The following is a 24,035-nucleotide window of genomic DNA, read 5'->3' on the forward strand; positions in this document are numbered from 1 at the left end:
GCTGATATGAAGTTGAAGATCTGGAACATGTCTACGGCAAGTCCGATGGTCCAAGCCAAAACGCATGGTTTTCTTAGAGACAACACATACCCAATTCAGATTCACCGAACAATTAAAAATGAATAAAAACACCATATTTACAGTCTTGTCTGAACTTTTACAGCATGCCATCTATATATTCATACAGAGCTTTTGTTTTTCAACAGAACCCCATATAGAAAACATATTAGAAGATCAAATCAAGTTCGACTAATGGCGAGAGACACTCAAAGTACAGCACTGCGTTTGTCGCGGTATAATCTTTTTGATTCATTTTCACGTCTTTTTTTATATTCTGTAATTCTAACAAAGAATCTCGATGGAACATTTGTTTAGTCCTCAACAAGAAAAATCCTCTTATTTACACCAAGTCAAGTGTTTTGCACCTTCAAGCCTGTTTTTTTTTTTCTGTTGAGTTTTCCCATTTCAGGAGATTGTGTTCATGACTAAACGAATCACTCGAACGTCACACAGCGCATCACTTATATTTATCTAAAAGGCAAAGTTGCAGTCCCATTTGGCAATGATTCGCTTTTGGATACAGAGGAAAGCAAATCCACATCGCTGTGTTGTTCACAATGGTGTGTTTTGGTTTTTGTTAACTTTCTACTAATGATGTTTGTTATATGTCAGTCTGACGCAGTGGTACAGGAAGCAGCTATGGCACAGGGCAGAATGTGTGTTTGCGTCTGAATTACAGTTTCATGGCTTACTCGCTCCGTTTCAACGTCAACTTTACAAGAGCAAAAACAAAAGAAATCAAGCTTTTTAAAGGATTGTTCGTCTAATGATATGTACAACTGGCCTTTAAACTCCACAGATGAGCTGTTAGCATTATCCGGCGTCTCATACATTGGTATGAAGGCATTTCAAATGAACGTGTTTGCAGTTGTCACCTTGGTGGTAGAGTATTGCTGTACAGCACTAGTGAAGAAGTCTAACAAAACGCTTCATTTCTTTACAAAACTATCCTGTGCTTTCCGAGTATATACAGCTAGAGGATTATAGTTTGATTTCTGGCGATGTCAGCAGAGATGTGTCTCAAGTATGTGATCTTTACATTTATCCTTTAACAGACTTTGTGCCGAAGATGAAATGCCAAGGACTGCAGTTTTAATCGGGAAACCCACAATTCCCAGAATGCATTGGATGAAGCATATACGAGGATAACGAGGCAAAGGCATTGCAAATCAAATCAAGTCTAAACGCATGAAAAAGGATCTGAACTATACAGTTTCAAGCCATGTTAATGTCTTTCCTGTGAGGTGGGATTCCTTTTCAAGTGTGCAAAAATACTCTCAGACGTAACTTGGAATATGAACCAGTTTTGTTGGTGGTTTGAACTACCGCTTTTTAATTCAATTGTTAAATATTTAATATGTTTTTGAAAGACTTTTATATCCACACCGGGTAGTTTTAAGTAATGAATTTCAATATACATATATATCTCTATTTTTCCTGCTTTTATAAAATGACACACGGTGATGAACCATCAACAATCTCTCTATATATATATATTTATTTTCGTATTCCTTTTTCTTTTCTAGAATATCTTATTTAATTTGAGATCAAGTTGCTCTTGTAAACAAACAGGTTTCAGAGGATTGCCAGCCACCATCGCTTGTTCTCTGACAGTCTCTTTCTCTGTGGTTCCTCCTCCCTCTCCTCCTGCTCTCATTGAAGCAGAGCCCTGATTTGTTTAGAGGTGCTGTCATCATTTAAATGTCTTGTTGTATACCTGGATGAAAGAAAGTACAATTTCAGGTGTGCATACAAGTACATACTACATGTGCTGCACATTCTTTGTGTGAAGTGATTTACTCCACACTCACCTCAGTGCATTCAACAGTCCCTCCACGCTGTTTGAAGGCTGCTCTTTCAACACCTTGATGCAGCCCTTCATCTGCAAAACACACACACACACACACACACGCATGCATGCGAAAATACAGCTTTAAAAGAAAGGTCACCCCTTTTTGTCCCTCACCCCTGACTGTGATCACAACCCTGTACAAAAAAAAAGACAGGTTTGAAATGACATGATGGTGCTGGGTGGGCTACTGTACGAGAGCAGTTCAATGATATAATATTCTCAAAATATGCAGCAGTTGAATCTGCCTGTAGACACTTTAGCCACACTTAAATCGGCCTCGTCCCATCTTACATGACAGACATGCTGACCATTCGTAATTATGGTAGGACGTTGAGGTCGTCCAATCAACTCATGTTGGAAGTGCCCAGGTCAAAACTTAAACACTGGGGAGACCGTGCTTTTTCAGTTTCTGGACCTAAGCTCTGGAATAAGCTCCCCAGTGAGATGCGTATTGTTACTGACCTGGGCCTTTTTAAATCAAGACTTAAAACGCATCTTTTTATAGTGGCTTTTAGTACCTAGTAGTGTGGTGGCACGTTTATATTGATTTTATTTTTATCTATTTTTCTTACGTTTCTTTCTTTTATTATTGTACTTGTGTTTTTGGTGTGTTGTTGTTCTAAATTGTTGTTTAATCTGTTGTAAAGCACTTTGGTTCAGCTATTGGTCGATGTAAGGTGCTATATAAATAAAGTACATTTACATTTAAATGTATGGGTTTCCTTGCATTAGACAAACAAAATACATTCTGCAAACCAATTATGCTTTTCCATAGTCCATAACTATCAACTAACTATTGATTTTGACATCAATTCTCCTCAAGATCTAGTTCACATTAACTGTGAATGTGATCTACTAAAATTTGACATCCAGAAAGTGTCCATGTAATGTTTTTTTTTTTTTGGAAAGTGTCTTTTTACTTTGATATTTTAATATACTGTATAATGAAATTACATTCATATATTTTTAAGGTTCACTGTATCTGAAATCAATAAGTTGGTCTTACATCAATCTTGGAGGTCTTGGCAAAGGCACCCACTGGATGAACGTGGTCATAAAGGATGATGACGCCCACCATCACACGCATGCAGAACAGCATGGTGTCTGTGTTAGTGAAACGGCACCGATACTCCCTTGGGACAGGACATAGCGATCATTTTAAACAAAAATGAACCTATTCTGGATAACTGACATGAATAAAAACTCAAATAATTGCATTCTTTTATTGAGAAGACGTTGAATCAGATGAACTTACGGAGTCTCCAGCATGACACGGCACACACAGGCCATAGTGCTCAGGCAATCTGTGGTGTCCTCGATTGGCAAAGTCTTATTCTGCAACATGCATGTGAATCAAGACCAGTAAGAGCCTCTAGAGGGCGACAACATTTCTGTTTTCTACCTTTACAGAAGATTTAAGCCGCGTTTCCACCGCAATTACCAGGAACTATTTGTCCCAGGAACTTTTTTCATAGGAACTTTTTTTGCCCCAGAACGGTTGCTCACTGCGTTTACACCGTGGACTAAAGTACCGGGAAGATTAGTCTGGTGACGTTGAACTGCGTGCGACTGCTCCTCCCAGTCTGCGCGTACTTGTTTTGAGTTTTAAGTATTGAGGAGATTCAAGCTGTGCTGTTTTTGTGTGCGATCTATTGGTTTACTAACGAGGTAATTAACAAAACGTCAGAAAAGAGACGAACACTAATACCAAAGCGTATTCATTTCAGAAAGCTCGTAATGCTAGATAGACAACGTTTGTTATCAGCTATAGCGGACATGACCGTGAGATGGATGGGACGAACGCGCGCCATCCGGCAGAGAGAACAAGGTAAAAGAACCAATCAGCATGTTCAGCGCACAAGTCCCACCCCGAAAGTTCCTAAACTCTGAAAAAGTACTACCTAGCCAGCAGGGACTTTCTGGGGGGGAAATTTTTACCCGGAACTTCATTTAGACCCTGGTTCCTGCGGTGTAAACACACGGAGTACCACCCCAAAGTTCCTAGTTCCTGGGGAAAGTTCCTGCGGTGGAAACGCGGCTTTAGGCTGTGTTCGAAAATCTTCCCCTATACCCTCATTCACTATTCCCTACATTACTCCACTAATATAGTCCACTAGTAAGAGTGAATAAAAACGAGTAAAAGTGGCAGCCCTTACGGCTCACTCACAGTTGTTTGCATAGTTGTGCTTAGCAAACTGGCCGCTTGAAAAGATTTATCTTGAACTCTGTCATGAAAACTAGCATGTATAAATCTTAATTAAACAATCAATTAAAAAGGAATTTATACCTGTATGATATTACACTGCACCCACATTGGACTATCGGTTTGGAAATTGGATGGATGGATGATTCAGCTGCGAGTGCCATCTTCTGGTGTCTCCCAGTGCATTATGGGTATTCTCTAACCGTTGAGTGTACATCGGTTATACACACGTTATTGCGATGCAATGTGGGAGTGAATGAGTGCTCTTGATAATGTCCACCATGGTTTCGGACACCACTACAAATGGCTGTTCCCTCAAATAGTGCCCTATTTAAGGGTAAAGGGGGTGATTTCAGACACAGCCTCTGTGAAAACTTTACTTACCTCCGACACAAACTTAGTCGTGGCATTGCTCAGGGTTTTGAGCATGGGTGTGGCTTCAGCGTAGAAGAGCGACATCCGATTGGCCATTTCATTATTTACTTCATTCTCAGCTTCTAACTGTAATGCAAATGGAAAATGTTACTTCAGATGTTTTGGTTGCATATAAAGGCTTCTTTTTTAAGTAACACATTCACTAACCTCAACATGCAAATGTAATCTCTGCTCAGACATTTATAAAATTCTCAAATGGTTATTTTTGGGGTTGTTCAACTGTAGGTTGCTAGTTGGTGTTCTGCACTATTTTTCATTTTGATTTGTCGTTTTCATTGATAACAGATGTGCTCCTTTGCAGAACCTGATTTCACCAAGTGCAACATGTTCCTGGATCAACATCTTTGTTGATCCTGGAACAACATTCCTTTCAACCAATCAGATTTGAGGGACAAGTTTACAGTTTATATCAAGTTTAGGCTCACAACCAAGGTTACAGTAGGTGCTTCTACATCAGTGTTATTCACCCATCATTTCCCTCTCATTTTAGGGATAACTTATGGGTAGGCTCAGGGGTAGTTATTATTAGGACTACATTTTGGACAGGAATGTTGTTCCAGGATCAACAAAATATGTTGACCCAGGAACATGTCCAACTCAGTGGTAGAGTGGACACTTCTAGTAATGTTGATTTCAGCAGATCATTGATCTTACCTGCTGGTTGTTCAGACGATTCCTGCTGATGGTCCTCCTATAGTAGCTGAAGTCATTCTGTATGGCTGGATTTGTCATCTAGTAGTAAAGACAGAATTTAGATCAAAGCAGTCTTCAGTGCATATTATTTCTCAGTCAAAGAGAGAAGGGCTTTTCACACTTGAAATAGTTAACCCTGGGTCAACGGAGTCCTGAGTTATCTTGCTTCACGTTTCACACTGCTCATACTTTATGGGTTAACAATTAATCCTGGTTATTTAGCTATTATTATAACATTATATTCCTAAACCCTTGGGTTAACGTTAAAATCTGCATATTTGCGGTGTCATTGTCAATGATTCTACGAACGCAGCACGCAACCTGCTGTAGAGTCGAAACTGTGTTCGAAATCACCCCCTAATCCCCTCATTCACGATTCCCTACATTACTCCACTAGTTCCCTAGAGTGAATGAACACGAGTGAGCGAATTCGGACATTGAGAGCTGTTTAAAAATCATTTGAAACTTAGCATACTGGCTGCTTCAGTAGTAATGAAAAGATTTATCATGGAAACTGGCATGTATAAATCTTAATTAACCAATAATCAATTAAAAAGGAATTTATACCTGTTTGATATTACACTGTACCCACATTGGACCAGTTTGGAAAATGGATGGATGGATGATTCAGCTGCAGGCGTCATCTTCTGGTGAGACGCAGGAATTAATTTGGCGCGACTGTCACAGTGCATTATGGGTATTCTCTAGCCATTGAGTGTACATTGGTTGTACACTCATTATTTAAGTGCATTGTGGGATTGAATAAGTGCACTCGATGATGTCTACTATGGTTTCGGACACCACTACTAATGACTTTCCCCTCAAATAGTGCCCTATTTAAGGGCATAGGAGGGCGATTTCGGACACAGTCGGAGTGGTGCAGGGATGACATTAAAACCCAGAAGACTAATTCACCAGTGGTTCCCTCAAGATTTTTCCTATGGGTTTTGACGTAAATATAAGGCATGCAATTAGTTTTCGGGTTGCTAAACATCTAACATTCTAACACCGCATTTGTTCCACGTTGACTGTACACGTTTGGAACCGCAATGCGGGTTTGGCAAATCCAGAGCAGGGTTTTATAACCCCAGGTAAAAAGCAGTGCTAACCCGGTACAGTGAAATGTTCCTTTATGCGTGGTTTAGAACGGTGATAATCCAGGTTTAAGCGCAGAATGAAAAGCCCTAGAATGTACTCTCCAGCCAATTCACTGATGTACTGAGCCTGGGTTCATTAAGTGGATACTTCCAACTTCAAGAGGTTACAGAAAACAGTGCATCCCGTTGTGGATAATTATTTCTTAAATGTCCATTCTCAAGGGTGCATTTTAGAGACAGACCAGCTAATAGTGTTGTCATTTAGACATTTTGCTTGACGTGACTCTCAGAGAACATCAGTGTGAAGAGCCTTGACTGAGTGCAGGGCTAAATATTTTAGCAGAACTCATGCCACATGAAATTAAAGTGAGTAATGCGTGAGAAACACTCACTTTAAGCTCATCAAAGCTGAGAGTGAAGTGCAGGATTTCTGCGAACTGTTTAGCGAGGGCCTGCTCTCTCTCCAGATGCTGCATGGGAGCGTAGGGTGGGCTTGTTAGGGCCTCCAATAGACTCCGCAGGGCGTTCTCTGCAAAGAGAAATTGATTACAGATTTTTACAGTAAAGTTTTTTCAAATTCATTCACATTGAATACTGTTGTCGTCCCTCAAGTTTTCCTAAGCTTTTTATCATCTGTTCACTCTTTCCCACACCTCTAACCTTTAATCGAATTTGTAATCCACGCAGCATAATGTACCAATAGCGCAGCACTGCAATGTATTTCATCTCCATGGTTACCAGCACAACAGTTATCATTGTTACCTCTAATGCCTCTCTTTTGTATTTTTGTAATTGCTGCAGTTTATCACAAGAACCTGTAATCCCATCAGTGTTGCCTAGATACTGAAGACCGTTGGAATCCGCAGCTGATGCAAGCATTAATAACTCCAAACTGCGGTATTTGACCATGATCACAAATGCTGGTTGCTTTTAAAACTCCAGTTCATTTTAAAACCTCTAATGTATTAATAAATGATAAAATGAGTGACTGACTGAACATTATTCCATGTACTACATAGCGGCTCACCAAATGTATCATGTATGGATGTGAAATATTGATGAATTTAAGTTTAAATTAGTGCTGTCAAATCAATTAATCGTGATTAATCGCATCTAACATAAAAGTTTGTAAATGTGTGTGTGTGTATGTATATATATATATATATATATACAGTACTGTGCTAAAGTCTTAGCACAAAGTCTTTTAAAAAAAATGGTTTATTATATCTTATCTAAATGGTTTATTATATCCAGTTATTTATATCTTTTGCTTTAGTGTGTCAGTAGGAAATATCAGTTTACATTTCCAAACATTCCTTTTGCCATTATTGTAATAATCCAGTGAGATTTTTGTATGCACAAGGAGTCTGACAACAGCTGGTATGAAACAGAAAAAACTTACACAGACTAAATCCAGAAGAAAAACTACCTGAAAAACAATGTGCAAGTGCACAGAGGACAAAAGCTGTTTCAAACGCAAGGGGTGGTCACACCAAACATTGATTTGATATAGTTAATAGAAGTTAATTGATAAATAAAATCTATTTATGAAATTATTTTTGAAAGCATCGACACTTTACAGCATTTTTACACACGTGCCTAAAACTTAAAGTAGGTTTCTTCAAGCATCTTGGAGATGTTGCCGCAATTCTTCTGGATTTAGTTTCTTTCTGTTTCTTCATGAAATACCAGATGGACTCAATGATGGTGAGATCAGATCTTCATGTGGAGCATACCGGCTGTTGTCAGACTCCTTGTGGATACAAAAATCTCACTGAATTATGGCAAAAGGAATGTTTGGACTTTTGTGGAGAATTATAAGTGATCTTCTTTTGACTTATTTTAAAAACATTTTCAAAAAAATCTTACTGGCCCTAAACTTTTGAATGGTAATATATATGACCACTCTGTGGCATTATTGATCTATCAGAATCAAATATTCCAGAGAGACAAGTCATAAGCAGTGTTATTGCAGTATCATCAGTATTATCACTGCATTAATGTTATGTAATGAAAGTGAATTTATGCTGTAGATCTGTGCTGTACGTCTTACCGGTGTAAAGCTCTAAGCGTATGTTTCCTGTTTGGTGACTAAAAGACATACAGCTACACCATCAGAGCTAAGCCATCTCTGAATGTCATTAGTATGCCTAAGCATATCTCCAGAGGAGCTATCCTTTCCTCTCATGAAATATGCAGCAGGCCTACTATAAATAAGGAGCTGATATGTTTTATCTGGAGACCTACCGAGAAACCTGACTCTATTAGCCGGTGACCAGATATTGCGGATGGCAGGATGTGTTGAATAGGGTGGAGCCTCTTTTTCTCATGAGTCACTGCGATGCCATAGTTCGGCAGGGAAAGCTTATCTGCATGTTATCTGTCTGGCCAAAGATCTGCGTTTCTCACTAGTCAGCACTGCTGTGAAAAAAGAGGCAGGCGATCGACTACTGCAAACTGAGTTTACTGAATTGTCAGCCTCCTCTTGGTTCTGCTGCCACGGTTGCCATGCCAACTCTTTACGAGGTCAGCTGCAGAGGAGGACAGAAACGGATGCTTGCACCACTCGTTGTACGCACGGTCAGCGCGTTGGTTGACTCGTGCATGCGAGGCCCGTTATATGACTATAAAAAAAGACAACTGGAAAAAAAGATAGCCACCCACTTACCTAGCCTGAGAGAAAATTCATAGAATCTCTTGAGCTTGGCCACAAGAGGGCAGACTGCATTCCAGGCTTTCTCCTGCAACTGGAGGTCATTGGGGTTCTGAATCGCCTGGAGAGAAGGACGAGCAGGAACACAAAATTATTCATTTACATTGACTAAACTCAAGGTCATTTGTACACTTTTAAATGAATTTACACGGTATGCTGTAGGGCTTCTTCAGCAATGTGAAACATTCACAGCTGAATAACTCCTGCACATCTGCTGTTTATGAACCAGAATGATTCAAACCAACAACCTGCTTAAACTAATGCCTTATAATGCCTATGTGTTTTATAATAGGCTCGGGATGAATAATTCTTAGGAGTTTTTTTCTAATAAAGCAACACCACTAATGTCACTAAATTGAAAAAATTAGGTTGCAATTAGGTAACAATGTTACATTGTACTTATTCAGATAAGTACTGAGTAATATTAATTAACTACATGTACTTACTATAGAGTTAGGATTTGGTTTAGGGTTAATTACTTGTAATTATGCATAATTTACTGTTGTTGTTGTTGTTGTTATTATTATGGTAAGTACATGTAGTAACGTGTAACTACATCACCTTAAATTAAAGTGTTACCGAAATGTATACTTTATTCAGCAAAGATGCATTAAATGATCAAAAGTGACAGTAAAAACATGTCACAAACTATTTCTGTTCAAATAAAAGCTATTCTTAAATCCTGAAAAAAAGACGTATCATGGTTTCCAATTCCACAAAAATATTAAGCAACATTGATAATAATAAAAACAATTATTCTTGAGCAGCAAATCATGATTTCCGAAGGATTAAGTTACTCAGCTAAACTGGAGTAATGGCTGCTGAAAATTAAGTTTTGCCATCATAGGAGTAAATTACATTTTAAAATATATTAAAATGGAAGACAGTTATTTGAAATTGTTATGATATTTAAAAAATATTTTTTGATAATAATAAATATAGCCTTGACTAGCGTAAGAGACTTCTTTCAAAAACAATAAAAATGTTACTGCCCCCAAACTTTCCAACGGTATGATTATGTAATAAATAAAATAGACACGTTTATCAAATTTTGCATAAGTGATTTACAAAAGATTTTCCAGTTTAAACAATTAAAACAATTGTACTGGACATCCATGATAATAATTTAAATCACGCAGATTGTTGAGAAGATGTATGCTTACAATAATAACCTGGAGGGTGATGAAATAAAATTCATACTTGATTCCGGAACAAGATGGGCTTTTTTAACTTGAATGAGTAAGCAACTACTCAGAACACCCTAGCACCCTAGTTTTGCACAGGTAAACACCACAAATTGTCTTCAGAAAATGTAAAAATTTAGAGTCATAGCCCTACCTCTCTTATTTCTTGTCCTGCTCCATTGTAAGACTGTAATTCTGCCAGTATCCCATGGGCCTCTTCCAGCACAGCACTAACCTGGTTATACACGGCTGTCTCGGCCTCTGTGGGCTGAGCATCTGTGGGCAGAAATCAGATTGAGTCAGTCAAAATGTGATAGTCAAATGCCAAAAACGATACACCTTTTTCAATTCCTCGCTCGGCCTACCTGAGTTAGATATACATCACCTCTGTCACACTGTCCTACTGGGTAAAAGTTACTGTGTTCAACCAGTCGAGTCAGAGTTACATCTAAAAACTGGAAAATTAATTGAAATAAAGCTTCATGGTGTGAGTTAATATGGCGCTAACATTGAATTATCATCTTTCTTTGGCACCCGGAGAGGGAAGCTCTTTCCAACGGGCTTTAAAAGATAGGAACCATAAAGCCATGTGGATTAATCTGGTAATGATGATGGTGTAATCGTGAGTCAGAAGTACATGAGGAGGATTTAGGTTGTGTCGGTGTATGTTAGGATTTGCTGGGCTTGATATCAACAGCTCTAGTGGGAAGTGTCGACGAAAGGCCACGGCCAGTGAAGCGGCTCCATGTGGAGTTGCTGGCGAGGCTAGGATTGGTTTAAAGAGTCGTGTCGACTTCCAACACAGCGAGCGTCACAGACATTTGATTAATAAGCTGATGATAGGCAGGAAAGCAAAGGCAAACGAATACCCTACAGAGTATCGCCCCCTGGTGGACGTCAATTTCGATGGTGGACCTCTCCATTTAGCTTTTAGTTTTCAACCACAGGACACACTCTTAAAAATAAAGCTTTCAAAAAGAGGGTTTTCACAGCGATGCCATAGAAGAACCATTTTTGTTTCCCCAACAAGCCTTTCAGTGTACAATTCTTAAAAGAACCATTTTTTTCCTTAGTGGAAAGAACATTTTAATAATCTAAATAACCCTTTTCTACTTTAACAAACCTTTAGTGCATGGGAAAGGTTCTATGGAAGGTACTTTGTGGAACCATAGACACCAATAAATAACTTTATTTTTAAGAGTGTAAGCTAAGCAGTGTAAAAACTGCAGCAAGGGGCATCTTGGGTAGTGCTGTCATTAAAAGTCTTTCCTAAATCAGATTTCTTAGTTTCCCCAAGCCTCTGTACGATAAGTGATCCTTGTGAAGCAGGGGTCTCTCTGCCTAATTTACAAGTGCACTCCCTTTTGCCGCATCCAAACGGAGGGGCTGTAATGTATATAGATGTTTGTGCTATCAGCTGAGCAAACACACACACACACTACACTTCAGTGTAATTGCCAGTGGCTCCTCCCAATCATGTCACCTTCGGCTCTGCTTGCTCAGCCTGCCTGTGATCTTCAAAGAACAGAGTGTGTGAAGACTAACATCAGTGCTACAGTGGTACTGTAATGTTTGCTTTCCCTTTTGCACACTTGTATTGTGCGGTGCACCATTTAGACCTTTTGGTTCATCACTTGTATCAGCAATTCAGTAAAACTGATCTGATCTTGAGTTTAAAGCCTATTTCCACAAAAGCCTTGTTTTTGTGTCTTGAATTTGAAATATAATAATTTTATGAATGCCATTAGTGGCACAGTAACCTCATTTTAGAGCTAAGGAAATGTAAACCAGTGCTGTGTAACAGAGGTGATCATTGTTTTACTGTCACAAATTCAAAAAGTCAAGATCAGGAGAGCGGCTGTTGTCCAAATGTTTTGCTTGTGTAACGTTTTGATATTACTTCTTTATATTTTATGGATTCTGCTATAGGGTCAAAGCCTCCGAATTGTGCCATGAAATGTAATATTTGTGTTCTTGTTGATTACATGTTTTCAGTTTGACTTTTTGCGAACAAAATGTTTTGCCTTCACTTTGCAGGACGTGTGCGGCACACTTGACCTGAACCAACCTTGCTATGTCTTTAAAACGTCAAATCATCTGATATTTTTAAGAAACTTGCTCCAAAGATATGAAAGTATACAGGGGTCGTGAAAACAATATGGCTTCCTGCATGTTGATTACACCAATTATAACATTTAATCATATTTAATTATGTTAATGATATTTTATTAATAACATAAAATATTTTAAATTAAAATAGCTTCACTGCTTTTTAAGAAATGATTAAAGATTATGCCAAATTATTGTTATTTAGAAATTGTTCTTATAATGATCTTAGGTCATTTACACCACTGAGACATTTTTTACTTTAAGCCCCACAAATAAATATCGAAACGAATTTTAATGTAGAAATTGAACGAATATCCATCATAGAAGAGGTGTATTTAAGTCAATTAATCAATACATTGGGAAGAAAATGAACATGTGTCATTGACCCTATAATAACTGTATGGCTTGTGTCACTTTAAGAACATCTCCTGCCAATTTAAATATTCTTTAGCCTACATTTCATGATATAGACTGGACAACAACCGCTCTAAGTCTTCCGGGTTCTCACACTTGAAGGACAGGTGTTTTATTTCCTTCATAAAAATAGGAGATGTTAGGCATGTAGCTGTTAGAGGTGTCATAAAAGGAAGGATTACTCAGGAGAGAGAGGTAAGGGTTAAAAGGGAACACGACATCAGAGAACAAGGAAATTGAGGCTCCCCTTTCAAAAGGCAGCTTCTATTCCCACTTCCTTAAATCCTCAAACTGGTTAATAATGCATTCACACACACACACACATCCAGATGTACAAGGACATACTGGAACAGATTATGGCGCCAACACACTTTACAAGTCTGCAAAGTTTTGGGCGAAAAAGAGGAGATAAGTTAAGTGTTACGTGATTATTTCCATCCCACTCTAACTGCTAAAAAAAGCGTGGCATTCGTACGACGACCTTTAATTCAGCGGATTGGAGTCGACCTGGAGATAAGCGCAAAAAAAAGGCACGTCACAAATTGAGGTCACCGAAAAACCCATGAATGCCAAGCATTTATGCACAAACAGAGGGATGGCGGAGAAAAGGAAGTGAAAATGTAGAGGACAGCGAATGAGGAGGAACCGTGATGAGAAGGGAAAGAATAGCAAACTCAAAACATAACAAGCTGATCGTCTCACGTTCAAAGTCAAGGAAAACTATTGGGCCATGCTCAAGTTCGGTGCAAGCCAGCAGTTTCAGGAGATTTCCCATGATCCCCCTGGAACAGAGAGAAGGGAGAAGTGTGTGGGTCATGGGAGGTGTGGCAGACGTGTCTCTGGTGTGGGGTGTGTGTTCGTGTGAATGTGCGTGGTGTCTGGGGATGAGGGGGTCGGGCGTATAGGGTTTGGGATGGACTTTCGATGTCGCTCCGGACACGAGAGATTCTCAGGTGATGTTAAAATGGTCACTTGGATCACACTGAAACTCTTTCTTTCTGCTCCCTTACTATACATGAAGGGAAATGAATGAACTTTTGGTTGGCTTCTACATTAAGAGAGAAAAAAGAAATAGTTTCCAAATACAAAAGTCTGTCTTAATCTACCTAGAGCATTTATGCATTTATATCTGCTCCAACCCTGATACCTCCATCTCCAATCACACACATATACATCTGAGCACACGTACACACTGTACACCAGCGAAACACTTACTTTCAAAATCCAGGAAAAAATGAGGACAGTTCTCTAAATCCTTGCCAAGGACTTTAATGAGGTTCCCCATGGCCGGCAAACCTGGGCAAGGAAGACAAATACATACAGTACAAAGAAATACAACCTAGATTATATTCATTAACAAGAATTCTAGACTGTCAGTGTGTGTTTTCACTGTAAAAAGCACTGGATGATTTCATATGCTGTAGTTAAGAGGCCGAATGTGTATTGTGGAATGCTCGAAAAGAAACAATTATGGTAGTTTTCTCATGTGGTATGTAACGAAAAGACTATTTGTGTCAGCATCAGCAAAATAAACTTTTTGACAAAACATTGAGTGATATAACTTTGGTTTAATATTTGGTGCGTGAACAAGAATAAGTTGTGGAATTTTCCTAGTTTTTCTTGGCTGTCAAAAATTGTATGCATGCATTCAAAGATGTTTGTGGTATCTGTCAGGAGTTTTTAAATAATAAAGCACACAAGACAGGAGTAGCGAACTTCATCCATCTTGTTTACTCTTCCGTTCTCCACACATTACGTCATAGATTTAACCATTTTAATCCAATAATGTGTGGAGTGCCGCGATGTGACAAAGACAGCACACCAGATACTAACAGATTCCATTCACAAACAGCCAGATTCCCAACTGTGAGCACAGGAAATCTCGCAAAATCTCTCGTGGTCAAACGTGACTTTATAGTAAACAAACATAATGGACGACGGGCAAGAAGAAATGTCTGTGAGAATAGTCTTTGGACTGCTTTTTACAGAAAATTCATGGAGGGGGTAACATCCAACATGTTACGAATTCGTACGATTTTTCTAAACTCACGTGATGGGTAGGTTTAGGGGTGGGGTCAGGTGTAGGTCATTCGTACGAATTCATACGAATTGGCCAACTCGTAAAATATGTACGATTTAGCAAAAAACGTACGAATTCGTATGAGTGAGGTTGTATGAATTCGTACGAATTAGCCACCTCGTAAAATTCGTACGAATTGCCGTGAGATCGGGTTGGCTCCGACGTTCTTTTGAGCAGATTCCTCACTCTTAACACACCTCCCACCACAAGAAAATCTAATAAGATGATCTGTAGTCATTTAACCAGCTAGACTTTCGAATATCACGTTTAGGTCTAAGTGGTATGAGTGTGTGTATGAGCAGTGTTTTCAGCTGGAGTTGTTGGTGTGTATGGAAATGCAGTGAGATGGGAAGCATTCCATGTCTTTCCAACACTAAGTCTTTTGGCAACCGTGAAAGGATCAGTAAACTTTCTGTGTCCCTTAAGAACATGCAAGGGGTTCCGTACCCTCACTTTATCCCCATCCTGGAAACAATGAGGACGAGCACCTAGCATCCGTGTACTTTTTCCTTTTGTGTTACAGCCTTGTAACTCTTCGGCGAAACAGTCATGTCAGTTGGTGAGTGCACCGGAGCACGTAGACTGCATGTAGAGTGAAATGGTCTACCCACAGGGGCAAGATAGATAGGGAAGCTCCACTGTCAACCACCAAATCAACCAAGGATTTAGCCTGATCGGCAGCAAATTCAAACTGGCTTGCTACAACAGCTCTGTCCAGTGTAAGATCAGTTTCTAGTAAAAGTCTCTCACGTATTCGTGGGCTAAGCACATTCTCTACTAACCGAACTCACATGAAACAACAAGCTCAAGCAAAGCAACACTGTAATGTCTCATGAAGCACCTGACAGCGTTCACGGAAGTAACAAAGTCACAAAATAGGCTTTCAATGCATCCATACATCGTACATGTGTTAGGCAAAGAGTAAAATCCATTGTCCCTCTGTACCAAGGCATTGAAGCAGTACAGCTCTTCGTCTTTTGTCCAGCCAGGCATACCCTGTATCATCAATAACCCATAGATCATTTTAAAAAATCCGAAGCCATGTGCTGCACGGCATAGCAGGCTCACTGGGGTAAGGCAGGGATAAACTCGGGAAAGGCACGTTAGCAACAACCATCTTCGTGACCAACAATAGCGGTATTAAGTAACGAAACACACAAGACAGGAGTAGCGAACTTCATCCATCTTTACACTTCACTTACGTTCTCCACACATTGTCATTGCACAACAGTTCAACAATGTCCTTTACAAAATAGCAGTCACAAAACAATTCGCCTTTGGCTAAGCCCCGCCCCCCTTAGTTACTGTTGCTACGTCCGACAAACAAACTTCATCTGGGCTCTGGTATCAACATGGCTTATGCTGAGACAGCTCGTCCTGCTGAAATTTTATCAAACTTTTATAAAGCAGAAAATAAAGTGTCCGATATAAGTAGGCAAAAGGGGCTGCAATATACGTTCGAAGACTATATTCACGACAAACAGGTGAAACGCAAGGAACAACAAGGCATCCAGATAGAGGCAAAAGCATACCGGTCACAGTCAAAAAATGAACCACCGCATATCCTACTAATCGAGACGGAGGCTGGGACTAACAATATCAAGGAGCAACACTGTTCATGCAAAGCTGGGTAGGTCTCTATTCACATCTTCTATAATCGTTATTACAAAGCAAACAGACTACGCGAGTATAACGTTGTATTTATTAGTAGCGTGTGCTAGACGACACTTGTCAGGATTTGACTTCGGTTTGGGAAGGGAAAAAAACGCACACCACCCTCCAACCTCTCTGGGAAACGCGTATCTGTGTTACAAACGCCCCAGGCACAACATTTAACCATATTTTTGATAAAACTACGACGGTAATAGCCTGCCGAGACCAAAAATATGAGACGCCTGTGTTAAAGTCAATGGAGCCCTGTGAAAAAGTGTCGGACCTCTGTGGAAGCTTGTTGGCTGCGCTGTGATTGGTCAATCTACATTCTAGGGTGTGGCTTAGCCAAAGGCGAATTAAATTACCAACACAACAATGTTAATATAATGTTGGTCTTTTTTCTTTCGTCATATTGTTTGTTGCAATTATGCAGCATTTGTATGTTGCAAGGAAAATGAGCAGAAATAACTAATCATGACACATCACACAGGCAGATACAAACACCTTTTGGTGGTGATTTACTATTGTGTGACTTGTGATGTAACCATATATTGAATGAACAGAACTCAAACTAACGCTGTGAAACCAGCTGTGACTAATAGTTTCTTGTGAATTTGATCCATACTGAAAGCGAAATTGCTATGATGCAATACTAGAAAATCAGTTATGTTGAGCAGGATTTTGGCCCAATGAGATTTCTCTGTGGGTGGGGCTACCCAGCGTGACATAAATAGAAATTGACAAAACGTCTTGTAGCTTGTGGCATTCACTGCTGGTTTGGACAAAAACATGCTTTTGGTGCTTATTGCTTTATTAGATTGCATTTGGTTAGACCATTATGTTGTACTATCAACATAACTGTTCTGTTTGTTCAGTTTGTTCAATTTGCATATGCTAAATATCAATTGCAGTTGGTAATGGACACCAAATGTTGCAGCTTCACTTGGTAATAGCTTGCATGAGAGGAATAATTTTGGACACAATGCTATTTAGAAATAAAATAGATGGATTATCATGGCATTGATAATAGCACAAACCTATCATTTCCCAAGAGACACAAATGTGCAAATGGACAGTGTTTAAAATAAGAATAGAAATAAGAATCTGACTGTTTCATATTTCGCCTTCTAAATCTTCCATATCAAGCAATATCCTTTACGTATGGCACACAAGGCAAAGATGGCTCCTCTCAGCCTGTTTATCACTTAAGAGGCAGTCTCCCCCCTTCTGCCTGTCTCCTGGCAACCACCAGTAGAGCCCTGTTTCCATGGCTGGACCACATTGCCTCTCTCGTCTATCTGAGGCTTTCATAAGCTACCAGCCAAATCCAAGTCTAAAGTATACAACAGCCTATTAGAAGACCTCAAACAAATAAATCTATCTATCTCTCTATCTATCATTTGTCATCCATCTATCTATCATTTGTCATCCATCTATCTATCTATCTATCTATCTATCTATCTATCTATCTATCTATCTATCTATCTATCTATCTATCATTTGTCATCCATCTATCTATCATTTGTCATCCATCTATCTATCTATCTATCTATCTATCATTTGTCATCCATCTATCTATCTATCTATCTATCTATCTATCTATCTATCTATCTATCTATCTATCTATCTATCTATCTATCTATCATTTGTCATCCATCTATCTATCTATCTATCTATCATTTGTCATCCATCTATCTATCTATCATTTGTCATCCATCTATCTATCTATCTATCTATCTATCCATCTATCCATCTATCTATCTATCTATCTATCTATCCATCTATCTATCCATCTATCTATCCATCTATCTATCCATCTATCTCTCTATCTCTCTATCTATCTAGTCATCTATCTATCTATCTTTCTATCTATCTATCATGTCATCTATCTATCTATCTATCTATCTAACTATCTATCATGTCATCTATCTATCTATCTATCTATCTATCTATCATGTCATCTATCTATCTATCATGTCATCTATCTATCTATCTATCTATCATGTCATCTATCTACAGTATCTATCATGTCATCTATCTATCTATCTATCTATCTATCTATCTATCTATCTATCTATCTATCTATCTATCTATCTATCTATCTATCTATCTATCTGTCTGTCTGTCTGTCTCATCTATCTGTCTGTCTGTCTGTCTGTCTACTGAGTAAGTAAACTGTGATGTAAACCTCAGTTCCATCAATCGTGTCTAACCAAAGCTCTCACTCAGAAAAGTCAACAAAAAAATCATACAGCTGTCCATTACTTACCAGCCAACAAATGGTTGCCTTCCCTCTTCCAACTTCCCTTAAAGCCTCACTGTGCTAGTCTTCTCTGTTTCACACTCCTATCTCAGTCTCTTCCTCCCAGTACTCCTTCTCCAGAGCTGTCCCTGAGCCCAGCTGTGAAGAGTCCGTCTTAATGCGGTCGGTGCCGTACAGCCCCACAGGAACCCTCTCAGCCTTACCAACGGTCCCCTCTGCAGCTCTGCGTTCAACATCGCTCTGCTCTTTTCACACTTCTCTTTTTCTGACTGCTATTTAAAGGCAGGGCTTAATTTAAAAGAGCCTGGTTAAACCGTTTCTCTGTGGTGCCACTGTATGTGTACGCTTGGTTTTGATAGGGTGAGAGGATAGAGAAAAGGTGGCTTTTACTAGTGCATGGGTTTAACGATGCCTTGAACTCTCTAGCTGCAGTTTCCTGTGTACGAAACATCTCCTCTACTGAGTTTTAAAAAGGCACTGTTGTTTTGTGCTCTGCAATAAGAGAAAGTACCCAGTCTTTTTGCCATTTTCTGGATTGAAATGAACGGCATATTAAAATTTGGGTTTGGGTTTAATCTAAAAAAGAAAGGAAATTCAATAAAGCTGACTTTGTAGAACAAATATTGAGAACAGAGCCCCGGTGTACTTGGTTATTAGGAAGTGACCCTGGTGGAAGCTTGTTGGGCTGACCAAAAAAAAAAAAAAAAAACATTGCAACTGACTGAGGTAGAAACTAAACTGAAAATCCTGTGCTTACAGCAATATCACACTGTCTCTTTCTGGTCTGTTCAGACTAGCCCAGACCTGGTCAGGGAAATGCATATTTATTGTAATATCACATCCAGGATGTTGCATAACTTTAACAGTAAAGCTTTTGTCTCAAATATCTGTTCATGATTTTATTACTGCGTATAAAGAGATGAAGGGACGAAACGAATGCCTATAAATGTTTCTGCATGGCATCTGTTCGTAGGCTATTTTTGATTGGAGTTGTGACTCTGCTGTTTGTGCTGAAAACGATAAGTAAATCTGCACCATCACAAAGTGGGCAGATGGAATACAGTTGCTTTCAGACACTTCTGAGGCTTTTGCCTTCTATCACATGCTTCCATATGGCTTGGCGAATGCGGCCGCATTGTTTCCGGTTCATACCTTTGCTTGCGATTTTCCTCACAGAGCACTTCACTGCATCAAATGAGAGCCTGTATGTTTCTCCTGCAGTATCACAGCATCAGCCTCCACTACCTGAGAGAAACAACAAAAAATAAAGACAGATTAGTTGAATTCAGAGAAAAAGGCTCAGAATGTGAACAATATGGCAGGGTTATATGTGGGTCTAAGGTTATGGCTGTGCTTACATACAGAGGCTTGTTTGAAAGCAGTCACTCCGGTAGACAATGAAGTGATAAACCTCTGGGGAGGGATATATTATATATATTTGACAGGTCACAATCTGATTCATTTCTTGAGTGGCAGGGCCGGCCACCAATCTATCATTACATCCAGCAAACACACTCGCCCACCCCAGTATAACCCTTCAAATAAGGAGCCACGTAAATGGTTAGCTCAATGCATTATGCGGCAATGTCTCTCATAAATCTGAAGCACTGTGTGCAGCACATTGTGCATCACAGCACACAAAGCTATCTGCTCACTGCAGTGGTTTTATGACTGATCTGATACTTCTACAATAACATGTGGGGATCATTTACCACACCAACATGATGCAGGCTGACTCAGAATCCATTCTACTGTTTAACGGTGAAGTGTGAAATTTAAAGTTGTTAAAATACTTTTTTTTCGATGGTAGCTTAATATGCAGAGACAATTATAAGTAGGCACTTTGTAGATTAATTTTCCCAGAAAGTGGAAAAATTGTGTCTTGTGTCATTGACTCAAGCAATGAAATTATGCTTTACCTTTAAAAAACAGCAACACACTGATTATGAAAATATATACAACACCGTTCAACTGTTCAAACTTTTAAATGGTAGCGTATAACCATTTGTTTTTCTATAAAGTAGCTAGTAATCTTTATAACCGTGTTGGATGCATGCTGTGGAATTTCAATATAGTCCAGCCAGCGGTATATGACCTGCAATTAAATTCACTTCAGCATTGGGGGACTTCAGACTTAATGACCGTGCTGAGGACAGGGTCATCCAGGGTCACCTGGGACCAAGAAATGTCTTTGAGGCCATTCCTAGTGCATAGATCAAACCTGTCCACCCCCAGAAGAAAAAGAGTGTTTAAATGTAAGAGGATAAAGTTGTAATTATTTGTATGTTGGTACTGACTGATATACATGTCACAGTGAACAAAACATAAGGTCAAGAATTTCTTAATGACCTTTGCCAGCGACATCCTAACAATGCGGTGTCAGGTCAAAGTAACTTCAAAAGGACTTATTACAATAAAGAGCTCTCTGAGGAAACTGGAACAGATGTTCTCTTCTGCACTCAGTCTTTACACAAGGCTCTTAAAGTTATTTTATAGTTCCATTTGCACTAATGTCACCTTTATTTTCAGTTTTTGAAGCAGAAGCTTTAGGCTCACCAACGGACTGGAAATCTCATTGGTTGTTCAGATTTCAAACAGTCTGCTCTACATTGTCACAAAAAAAATGTACCTTCAGGCATACTACAGCTTTTCATTGGGGCATTACCTTATCTGCCCCTTGAATGCTCATATCAGTACCTTTTAGGGGAAGTTATATGTACCCTTAAGGTACTACTCTGAAACTTTTAGGGGTAAAAAAGGTACAAAGTTGTCCCTTTAAAGGGTTAGTTCACCCAAAAATGAAAATTCTGTCAGTAATTACTCACCCTCATGTTGTTCTAACCCCGTAAGACTTTCGTTCATCTTCGGAACACAAATTAAGATATTTTTGATGAAATCTGAGAGCTGGATCACTCCTCCATAGGCTTCTTAAGGGATCGAAACTGGCCAGCCCAAAAGTTATGAAAGACATCGTTAAAATAGTCCGAGTGACTACAGTGGCTCAATCTTAAGTTTATCAAGCGACGAGAATACTTTTTGTGCGCAAAAAACAAACAAAAAGAACGACTTTATTCAACTACTCTGTAAGGCCGTGATATTTCACGTAGTGAAACTACGCAAAGCTTCTAGGTTGCACGTCACACGTAGGCTCACTATTGGCCGACGCTGGTCATGTGTGTGATGCGTGACGTACAACCTAGAAGCTTTGCGTAGTTTCACTACGTGAAATATCACGGCCTTACAGAGTAGTTGAATAAAGTCGTTCTTTTTGTTTGTTTTTTGCGCACAAAAAGTATTCTCGTCGATTGATAAACTTAAGATTGAGCCACTGTAGTCACTCAGGCTATTTTAACGATGTCTTTCATAACTTTTGGGCCGGCCAGTTTCGATCCCTTAAAGGTATAGCGGAGGATTTTCTTTTTCCGGGTGGGTAGTCTATACTATTGGTCCACCTAAGTGTCAATCATTCTGGTGATATGTTTACTTAAGGGCGTCGTACGTGCTCGTCCCTATGTAGTTTTCGCTTTCTACGCATGCACACTTTCAGTTGTATTATGTGTGATGAGTTACGGTTTCAGCCATTCCTTTGAAAATGGCTGAGGGTTGAAAGAGAAAAAATGTATATGAAGTGTATGATAAGAAAAGAAAGGCCGCAGGATATAGAAACAAGACCAGAGTGATTTTGGGTGAATATTTCACACGCTGGCTTGCGCTTAATGCGCTAAAAGCACATGTTGGGCTTCCCACTGATGCAGCAGTCGCGAAGATTCTACTAGACAGGTAAAGTTTGTCATGCTATTTGGAGAAATCCATTTAAAATCACTGCTAGTAAAAGTTAATGTAAGCTATCATGCTCTCTCGTGCACACGTTTAATAGGCGTTCCCTCTCGGGAGCAGATAAGAGTGTTGCGCATGTGCATTTTTTTTTTTTTAAATGGAGAGGGTGGGTCTTCTCTAAAATTCGGAAAGATCCTCCGCTATACCTTTAAGAAGCCTATGGAGGAGTGATCCAGCTCTCAGATTTCATCAAAAATATCTTAATTTGTGTTCCACAGATGAACGAAAGTCTTACGGGGTTGGAACAACATGAGGGTGAGTAATTACTGACAGAATTTTCATTTTTGGGTGAACTAACCCAGGGTACTGCCCCAGTGATAAGCTGTGTAAACCCTAAAGGTTCAATTTGCACATCTGTACATAAAAAACACATTGGTCTGGCATTGTGTTCTGCAAATATTTTAAGCTCTTATGGTAAATTGCGTGTGATGTTCCTCATTTGAAAGTCACTTTTCACAAGCGTCTACCAAATTAATACACGTAAATGTGTGAATAGGTAGAAACCAATTTTTCTATTCAGAATTTTGTCGCAACGAACATTCAGTCTTGATGTTAAAGGATTAACTTAGTTCACCTCAAAATGAAAATTTCCTAATAATTTACTCACCCCAATGCCATCTAAGATATCCATGTCTTTCTTTCCTCAGTGAACGAGAAAAAAAAACGTTATTGAGGAAAACATTTCTGGATTTTTCTTCAAATAATGGATTTCAATTGCAATCAACGTTTTGAAGTCCAAATCAATGCAGCTTCACAGGTCTTTGAAGTGCTTTAACCGACTGTGCAAGATCGCAGCTGAGGAATATATATATATAAATACTTTTAATCTTTTTAACTACAATTGTTCGGATTGAGCTGATCTGCAACGCGCCGGGAACTAGGTCATCACGTTGAAAGGTCACGCTCGATGTCGCCGGCGCCGGTGTTCTGACGATTTGTGCTGCCTTGTCGAAAAATGCTACCGTAACGCGAATCGATCACAGAATGTCGATTAATATTATATGAAATACAATTATAATACAATTCTAAGTTATGAGTAGCTAGGCTACTGTATACTGTAGACTACTGTTTTTATTTTTAAAACGGTGTGAAAATTAAAAATTATCATCAAATATTCATCTTTGACTTGTCAAAGCACACTTTTCCTTAGTAAATTTAACTTTCAGTTATTATTGTTCAGCTGGCTGACCGTACACATATTCATATGCTAGTTAGCATTTTTAAAGGGAAATTACAATATAACACATGAAAATGTACCTTTTGTTAAAAAAAACTGTGCGTCTGCACATGCGCATAACCATTAAGTAGCAAATCTCGATGGGTAGCATGAATCGTCAGAACACCTGTTTAAGTACCGCCCCACTGTTTACAAAGCGACCGTGAGAAGGAGGATGCAATACAAGTTTGAATAACGTTACAACAAGTTCAAATTATATTGTATG

At 39.1% G+C, this 24,035-nt stretch overlaps 1 protein-coding gene across 4 annotated transcripts in view; it reads right to left on the reverse strand.

The window, feature by feature from the left end:
• Positions 1 to 1,450: 1,450 nt before the first annotated feature.
• fam49al (family with sequence similarity 49 member A, like) overlaps positions 1,451 to 24,035 on the reverse strand; it is a 30,227-nt gene continuing 7,642 nt past the window's right edge. Inside the window, exons 2-12 of one of the 4 annotated variants that reach the window (XM_056250108.1) lie at positions 19,909 to 20,001; positions 13,976 to 14,056; positions 10,392 to 10,513; positions 9,009 to 9,114; positions 6,733 to 6,869; positions 5,205 to 5,282; positions 4,500 to 4,616; positions 3,168 to 3,247; positions 2,919 to 3,045; positions 1,872 to 1,942; positions 1,451 to 1,777 (exon numbers count right to left, since the gene is read on the reverse strand). In XM_056250108.1, coding sequence (XP_056106083.1) covers positions 1,714 to 1,777; positions 1,872 to 1,942; positions 2,919 to 3,045; positions 3,168 to 3,247; positions 4,500 to 4,616; positions 5,205 to 5,282; positions 6,733 to 6,869; positions 9,009 to 9,114; positions 10,392 to 10,513; positions 13,976 to 14,045 — 972 coding nt within the window. In that variant the 5' untranslated portion in view covers positions 14,046 to 14,056; positions 19,909 to 20,001 and the 3' untranslated portion in view covers positions 1,451 to 1,713. Of the gene's footprint in view, positions 1,778 to 1,871; positions 1,943 to 2,918; positions 3,046 to 3,167; positions 3,248 to 4,499; positions 4,617 to 5,204; positions 5,283 to 6,732; positions 6,870 to 9,008; positions 9,115 to 10,391; positions 10,514 to 13,462; positions 13,543 to 13,975; positions 14,059 to 18,762; positions 18,982 to 19,908; positions 20,002 to 24,035 lie in introns of those variants that run through there. The other 3 variants (XM_056250107.1, XM_056250109.1, XM_056250106.1) reach the window with 3 other exon arrangements.

This window comes from Rhinichthys klamathensis, unplaced genomic scaffold (assembly GCF_029890125.1).
Source record: "Rhinichthys klamathensis goyatoka isolate OS25496 unplaced genomic scaffold, OSU_Roscu_1.1 h1tg000067l_1, whole genome shotgun sequence".
Taxonomy (NCBI): domain Eukaryota; kingdom Metazoa; phylum Chordata; class Actinopteri; order Cypriniformes; family Leuciscidae; genus Rhinichthys; species Rhinichthys klamathensis.